Below are 8845 nucleotides of genomic sequence, written 5' to 3'. Positions count from 1 at the left end.
TCGATCTGCTCGTGACGTCACTATCGATAAGTTTTGCGGAAAAAAAATCAAGTTCCCACAGCTCAGTCCCGGGGTGACCCGGAGACTTGTGCAGGAGGCTGCAGCCGCACTTTGGGGATTACACAGCATGTCTGCTCTTCACTGGGATTAAGTGAGGAGGGAGCGAGGAGACGCTGGTCCAGCCGGAGACGGAGCCTGAGCGAGAATCCCCACACAGACAATATTGCCTCAATATCCCCCAAGATGGCTGCCAATGTGGGATCAATGTTTCAATATTGGAAGAGGTTTGATCTGCGACGGCTGCAGGTGGGTGAATGGGGTGCTGGGACTGGGTGGCTGGGGTGCCCAGAAGTGGGGCCCCAGGTGAAGCAGGGGCGGTGGTTGGGGAAGTGTTGGATTGATAGTGTATTAGGAATTGATCCTCTCTCTGCCTTTGTTCACTTCAGTCATTGATCAGCAGCCGTGGAGCTCAGTGTGCAGCCATGGAGCTGTGTGTGTCTGGCAGGGGGGCTGCTACCAAACGCGTGAGTTTCCTGGACCCCCAGGCATTGGACCCATGTCCTGTCTAGGGGACCACTTACATGCATACGTCGGAGGTACCTGTGTCTACAGCATGCCATGCACTTTCTAAGTAGTGGGGTCTTCTAGGGACTGAGGTCCGCTCTACTGAATGGCTCGCTGGTCACATTGGTGATCCTGTCATTAGAGAGTGGTCATATGGACCAACCGTGGATCTCACCGGGAGTGACCGGGATCTACCCGTAATGCCACCGTGAAGCCTTGAGATCATTGTGTCTGGCCTCACCATAATCGGATATAATCCCATACTTGTAGGTCAGCCTAGGCTCATATGGCGCAACATCGCGACTTTATCAATAACCAAAGCAAAAATCGATAGGAAATTTATTGTAAATCTTGATCGGCCATTATTGTGTTTGGTTATCAGGATAGACGTGTAGAATAATGTCCAATAAGATGATCCTGACAATCAATCCGCCTCCGGCCAGTATACCTGGGGGTGTCGTGGTTGGCAGATTTGAACTTGCATCTTTTCGTGGAGTATCTGATGCCGTCTTGCTGCATAGGAGCGGGTTTTGATGAAAGTTACCTGCTGAATGGTAATCTCAGGACTTTCCAGTGCAGACAGACGCCCTGCATTGTGTAGGTCTATACGAAGCACGCTGCTCAGATCTTCTGACCGCTTCTAACTTTGCCTGGCCAGATCCTGAGATCACAGCATGGTCCTGGGAAAGTAGCCTCACCACTGGACCCTTCTGCTCCTGCTTTCCTTATATAAGGTGCTGAAAGGGTTCCCATCGAAGGGTACGTGACAAGTCTATTACACTGGGGAGCTGGGCCAAAAAATACAGCTGTGAGGAGGTGGGCTGATGTGCTACATTATAGTGCACCCCACTTTACAGTGCTTTATACAGTGTGCATGACCTCATATTTATCAGTGGTACCCAGTGTTTTACCATTTAGTATGTACGGGTGACTTGCATTATTCCTTCCCATGTGCGTAACCTTTCATTTGTCAATGTTAAACCTCATCTGCCACTTCTCTGCCCAAGCCTCTAATCTATCCAGATCCATCTGTAGCAGTATACTGTCCTCTGTAGTGTGTGTGTGTGTATATATATATATTATACTGTCCTCTGTTGTGTGTGTATGTATATATATATATATTATACTGTCCTCTGTAGTGTGTGTGTGTGTATATATATATATATATATATATATATATATTAATTATACTGTCCTCTGTAGTGTGTGTGTATGTATATATATTATACTGTCCTTTGTAGTGTGTGTGTGTATGTATATATATATTATACTGTCCTCTGTAGTGTGTGTATGTATGTATATATATATTATACTGTCCTCTGTAGTGTGTGTATGTATATATATATATATATATATATATATATATACACAGTTTACTGCCCTCTTCAGTGCTAATTACTTTACACAGTTTAGTGTCATTTGCACACAGTGATACTTTACTGTACAAGCCTTCTACAAGATCATTAATAAATATATTGAAGAGAATAGGGCCCAATACTGACCCCTGAGGTACCCCACCAGTGACAGTGACCCAATCTGAGTGTGTACCGTTAATAACCACCCTCTGTTTTCTATCACTGAGCCAGTTACTTACCCACATACAGACGTTTTCTCCCAGTCCGAGCATTCTCATTCTATGTTTAAGTGAATATATACCACATCCACTGACTCACCCCTGTCCAGTCTAGAACTTACCTCCTCATAGAACCTGATTCGATTCATTTGACATGACCGATCCCTCATGAAGCCATGCTGATATGGCGTTATTTGCTTTTTTCCATTGAGGTACTCCAAGATAGCATCTCTCAGAAAACCTTATGGTAGTTTAATTTTCCATGTACTGCTGGTAATATTGTCTATCGTATGGCTCTGTTATTCTTTACCTGCATATCTACTATACTTAGAAATGAATCTTTTATTCCAATGTTGTATATCTATCTATATCTATCTGCTATCTATCTATCTATCTATCACTGTCTATTATCTATCTATCTATCTATCTATCTATCTATCTGTCTCATATCTATCTATCACTGTCTATTATCTATCTATCTATCTATCTATCTATCTATCTATTATCTATCTATCAATCACTGTCTATTATCTATCTATCACTGTCTATTATCTATCTATCTATCTATCTATCTATCTATCTATCACTGTCTATTATCTATCTATCTATCACTGTCTATTATCTATCTATCTATCTATCTATCTATCTATCTATCTATCTATCTACCTGTCTCATATCTATCTATCACTCTCTATTATCTATCTATCTATCTATCTATCTATCTATCTATCTATCTATCTATCTATTATCTATCTACTATATATCTATCAATCACTGTCTATTATCTATCTATCACTGTCTATTATCTATCTATCTATCTATCTATCTATCTATCTATCTATCTATCACTGTCTATTATCTATCTATCTATCACTGTCTATTATCTATCTATCTATCTATCTATCTATCTATCTATCTATCTATCTATCTATCACTGTCTATTATCTATCTATCTATCTATCTACCTGTCTCATATCTATCTATCTATCTATTATCTATCTACTATATATCTATCAATCACTGTCTATTATCTATCTATCACTGTCTATTATCTATCTATCTATCTATCTATCTATCTATCACCCTCTATTATCTATCTATCCATCTATCTATCTATCTATCACTGTCTATTATCTATCTATCTATCTATCTATCTATCTATCTATCTATCTATCTATCCATCTATCCATCTGTCTCATATCTATCTATCTATCTATCTATCTATCAATCACTGTCTATTATCTATCTATCTACTATCTATCTATCTATCTATCTATTATCTATCTACTATCTATCTATCAATCACTGTCTATTATCTATCTATCTATCCATCTGTCTCATATCTATCTATCTATCTATCTATCTATCTATCATCTATCTATCCATTACTGTCTATTAACTATCGCTGTCTATTATCTATCTATCTCATATCTATCTATCTATCTATCTATCTATCTATCTATCACTGTCTATTATCTATCGCTGTCTATTATCTATCTATATCTATTTATCTATCTATCACTGTCTATTATCTATCTATCTCATATCTATCTATATCTATCTATCTATCCATCCATCTATCTATCACTGTCTATTAACTGCCGCTGTCTATTATCTATCTCATATCTATCTATCTATCTATCTATCTATCTAACTAGCTATCTATCCATCCATCTATCTATCACTGTCTATTATCTATCTATCATCTATCTCATATCTATCTATCGCTGTCTATTATCTATCTATCCATCTGTCTCATATCTATCTATATATCTATCTATCCATCTGTCTCATATCTATCTATCTATCCATTTATCCATCTGTCTCATATCTATCTATCGCTGTCTATTATCTATCTATCTGTCTCATATCTATCATCTGTCTATCTATCTATCTATCCATCTGTCTATCTCTCTATCCATCTATCTATCCATCTGTCTATCTATCTATCCATCTGTCTCATATCTATCTATCTATCAGTCTAATCTGTGCACAATGATATATTCCGTTTCACCTATATACAGTATGTGTAATGCTCCCTTGCGGTAACACCCAGGGATGCCCGTGTTTGCAGGGAGTGCTTTTTGTCTCCTCGCCCGGTGCTGGTAAGTGTGATGGTTGTGAATCAGACCTGGGCTTCTCAGGGCAGCGACTCCTTATTTCTGATTGATGCCGTGTAACATAAGGACTGACAGGAGCATGGCAGCAGATCTGTGAGGAGGCAGGGGCCGGCGGAGATGTGCTCAGGGCTGGCTGCGATCCTCCCATTGTTATTCAGGTCTGCAGGATTTCAGCTTGCCCTGGTATTTGGATTCATTCATCCCTGAATGTCAGTTAACAACATTTTCATTAAGCAGCTAATATTCAGTCTCTAACCTTTAGTCCTCCTGCTTTTAGTGCTGGGATTGGCTGCCTGTGTTTTTAAGCTTCCTGGAGCTATAGGTTTTATTAGATTAAAATGACCCCTTCCAGTCGTCTTTGGGTCACCTAATTCTGCGTGCAGCTGTAGCGGTACTGGTCTGTGAAATTACCAATACGTATAGACAGACAGCTGACCTTCCGTGTAGATTTGGTTAATGCATATTGTATACAGCCCCTAAACCTTAAACACTGGCTATGCCCATACACCGAGCCCAGAATAATAACCTGCCCTGTTTAATCTCAAACTGCTGTCTAGCTGCTCATTTACATGGATATTAAACAAGCTTATCCCTCTAGGAAATCACAACCTACAAATGCTTTGGAGAGGGACACAACACAAGTTCTTTTATAGAGCGCACGGCCGCTATATTCAGCAATAATACATTGAGGCTTTTAGGAAAATGACTTTTTTAATATCCCAGTATAAAACTGCTGAGGTTCATAAGTAGAAATGGAGAGCGTTCTGCTGATGCGCCGCCGTTTTGTTGTTTATTAGGAGAAGATTTTTTTTTTATTGTTCTTTTACTAAGCCCGAGAAGCGAAATCACCACTTTAGACTGATGATCTATGCAAGGTCTTGATTTGCTTTCTTTTACGTAGTCAATTGGGTAGCCGGCAAAAGTAAACCCCTTAATCAGGTCAAGCATAGCCTGAATTTTCCATCGGATCGGGTTGGTAATCGGGCTCTTTTGATGGTTGACTCGTGATAACATTGTAGGAAAGGATTCGCCCAGCATTGTGCTAGCCTCGTGGCAGGGGTTTTGAAAATGGGCAGATATGTCTTAAACAGTACTATAAATATTAACATAAAATGAAAAGATAGGGGGACATTTGCTAAGACGGGCGATTTAGTTCATGTCCGCTGGCGCTTAATGCTCCAGGGGTGTAGCTATTGGGGAAGCAGGAGAAGCGGCTGCTTTCGGGACCAAACTCACAAGGGTCCCACCCAGGAGGAGGACTAAAAGATATTATTGTCAGGGCCCCCTGAACAGTATTATACAATGACATTACATACAGGCACAGTAGGAAACGGACAGAGCGGCTGCCGGGCCTCATCTGAGAGAGCGATCATGACTAGCCACAGGAGTGGAGGTTGCACAGGAATGGATGTTGCTGGGGGGAGGGGGACATTAATTTATGTTTTCTGTGGGGCCCAGTCATTTCTAGTTACTCCACTGTGATTCCCTATGGGCATGGTTCTCACCTGAGCGTTTTACAGCGCGTATGAACGCACTGTAAGACGCCCTACGCCCCAAGAAGTACAGGAGCTTCTTTGGGGCGTATTGTTGCGCGTAATACCTCTGTTTTTCATTGTGGTCAATAGCAAGAACGCGTGTACGACGCCTGTAAACAGCGCTTATCGAATACGCTCAGGTGTGAGCCCAGCCTTAATGCCCATGGACCCAGCTCATTCTCAGTCAAATCCACTCAAGCAGACATGCTCCAGTGTGAATCCACAAGTAAAGCTGGTGGAGACACTAGGCCACCGATGGCGAACCGTTTACAGACCGAGTGCCTAAATTGTAACCCAAAACCCATTTATTTATTGCAAAGTACCAGCACGGCAATTTACACTGAATACCAATCTAGTATATCTTCCATGTACTTTATCATTTAGCTATAACAGCCTGCCTATGAGTGCGCTGCCTGTGCTGTTCATAGTGCGCCCTGCGCTGATGATGGCAGGAGAAGTCTAAGGCATATTGGTACACCATAGACTTTTTCCAGGGTGTGGGTGCCCACAGAGAGGGCTCTGAGTGCCGCCTCTGGCACCAGTGCCATAGGTTCGCCACCATGTGCACTAGACCATTTTGCTTTGACAGTGCACCAGTCCCTCCGTAGTATTTTTTCATCTGATGCTCACTGACCCCATCTTCTTATTTCCAGTGTGTACAAGGGAGAAGAGATTGAAACGTTATAAGTAAAAACATTAAATGTTTTTAATGAGGTATATTGTAATAAAAACAGACATAACATCAGGTATTATTGCATTTATTAAGGGGGTTATCTCGTGATTAATGTAAAAAAATGAAAGTCGGACATCATGGAGCACATGACAACCTCGCAGAGATCTCCTCATTCATTGCTCTAATTGCTCTGCTAAATTTATTTCAATCGGACAGGAGGCGTGTCCTGTCTGCTGTAACTGGTCGCAGTCGAAGTATGGAAATGAGCAGGTGTGTCCACCTCAGTGAGGTGGACAGAGATATTAGAAAAAGAGCAAACAACAGGTGGCGCCACACAGATTTCATTGAATAACTCAGTGGCTATACTGAATATTTAATTACAAACACATTCAGATCCAGGTGCTGGTTTGAAAAGTTTTGAATATTTTTCATGGGACAACCCCTTTAAAGGGAGCCTGTCATGTGTTTATCACCCCATGAACAAACTAGCCCTTATTATAATTACTAATTTCAATAGTATATTCCTTCCCCTTTTTTTCACATTAGTAATATAGTACCTTTGCATTCCTCGTTATTCATTTTCCCATCAATTATTAAAATGAACGAATAACGTCATAAATCATGCCCCATTTTTCATCATCTTATTATCTACAGCTCTTTTTTTATTTTTATTGTGGCTCCGAAGTCTCGTTTCAAATCCCGCGCATGCGCGCAGTAACGCCACTCTCCCGGCCTTCTTTCTTATACAACGCGCATGCGCCAGTTATTTTCCTTCCGGAAGTTTCAAGTTGTTGTTTAGTCACGCCAAATAACTCCTGCTTCTACTTGTTTACCGGAAGTGAGGATAGACCGCACCAGTATATCCCCAACGCATGCGCAGTTTACTTTACGATGTTTGAATGGGAGTTATTACACTAGTCAGACAGCGCGCATGCGCGGGATTTTGAGCGTCTGAAGAAGGGAATAGGGGAGTAACTACAGTGCTGAATAGAAAAACCGCTGGACTCAAATCAAAGTTATGTGTCACGCTGGACTCAAATCAGCTCATTAGCATGTGGCACGTGGCTTCTTTACGTGTATATGATGAAGCTAACCGGTTGTCACACCACTAAGTGAATAAATCTAAGGTACTTTTTAATAATACCCTTATTTTCACCCAGGCAGCCTGAGGCTAGCATTGGAGCATCTCATGCACCGATGCGCTCCCTTGCCCTGTGCTAGATCGCGCAGGGCACGGGCTCTTTTGTTTAGCCCGGCAGTGTGTTCACCGGCTCTGATGGGCGGGCTTTAGCGCTGCCCTAGCCGTTTTACTGGCTAGGGCAGCGCTAAAGCCCCCCCATCAGTGCCGGTTATGTCACCGGGCTTTCTGGCAGCGTCATGGAGAGCCCGGCACGTCACCGGAACTCCTAAAATTGCCTTTGCCCTGCGCGATTTAGCGCAGGGCAAAGGAGAGCATCGGAGCATGAACTGCTCCAATGCTCGTGTCAGGGGGACTGCCTGGGCGAAAATGGAGGGATGTCCGGGTTCAGCTCTGAACCCAGACAACCCCTTTAACAGTTAATAATTGTATATAATGAGTTATATTATAATTAAATACCCACATTACAGGTTTCCTTTAAGGGCATCCATAAATATGAGAAGATCATCTTACAGACCGATGTCCCATCAACTGTGACATTAAATTCTCACAAACTGTGTCTACCAGGTTGGCAGGCTATATGCCAGGTCTGATTCAAGAACATCAAACTGGTTTTGCTAGGGAACGGCATGTAGTTAGTAATCTCCATAAGTTGATTACGATTCTTGATTGGGCCGCGGCCAGGCCACAAAGTATAATGAAATCAGCAGCAGTTATCTCTCAGGATGCGGAGAAAGCTTTTGATAATGTGGAGTGGTCCTGGCTCAATGTAGTCTTCAACATAGTGGGAATTGATGGGAGTTTTTATGATTTTATACATAATATATATAAATCCTCCTCTCCCAGGTCAGGTGTTGGAAAGATTCAGATTAGGCAATGGAAGGGAGAAGGCAATGGTACCCAATATCATCATGGCTGTTTAATCTAACAATCAAACCTCTAGTCAGATATTTTTAAATGTCCATCATGTTAGAGGTATATACTGTAAGTGAACTAATACAGATGGTATATTGTGGCCAATGTGGAAGAAGACAATAATAAGAAGGTAGGTTTGAGGATCTCCAGTTCTCCAAGATTGGTAACACCACACAACAACAAAAAATGTTTTTGTCTGCTACCGGGCAAAAACCATTTGTCCTATACTAAATCGAGTGTGCAGATTACAAATCCCAAGGAATCATTTTTTTCGACATTAAAGGGACACTGACAGGCCTCCTGAGCATAATTAGCTCTTTATATGCC

At 41.6% G+C, this 8845-nt stretch overlaps 1 protein-coding gene across 1 annotated transcript in view; it reads left to right on the top strand.

The window, feature by feature from the left end:
• Window positions 1–206: 206 nt before the first annotated feature.
• The window catches only part of CUX2 (cut like homeobox 2), a 478876-nt gene continuing 470237 nt past the window's right edge, over window positions 207–8845 (top strand). The window contains 1 exon segment of the mRNA XM_044275790.1: window positions 207–306. Coding sequence (XP_044131725.1) covers window positions 244–306 — 63 coding nt within the window. The 5' untranslated portion in view covers window positions 207–243.

The sequence above is a fragment of the Bufo gargarizans genome, chromosome 1 (assembly GCF_014858855.1).
Source record: "Bufo gargarizans isolate SCDJY-AF-19 chromosome 1, ASM1485885v1, whole genome shotgun sequence".
Taxonomy (NCBI): Eukaryota; Metazoa; Chordata; class Amphibia; order Anura; family Bufonidae; genus Bufo; species Bufo gargarizans.
The sequence above is the reverse complement of the archived record's forward strand: the minus strand, read 5'-3'. Positions and strand labels throughout refer to the sequence as shown.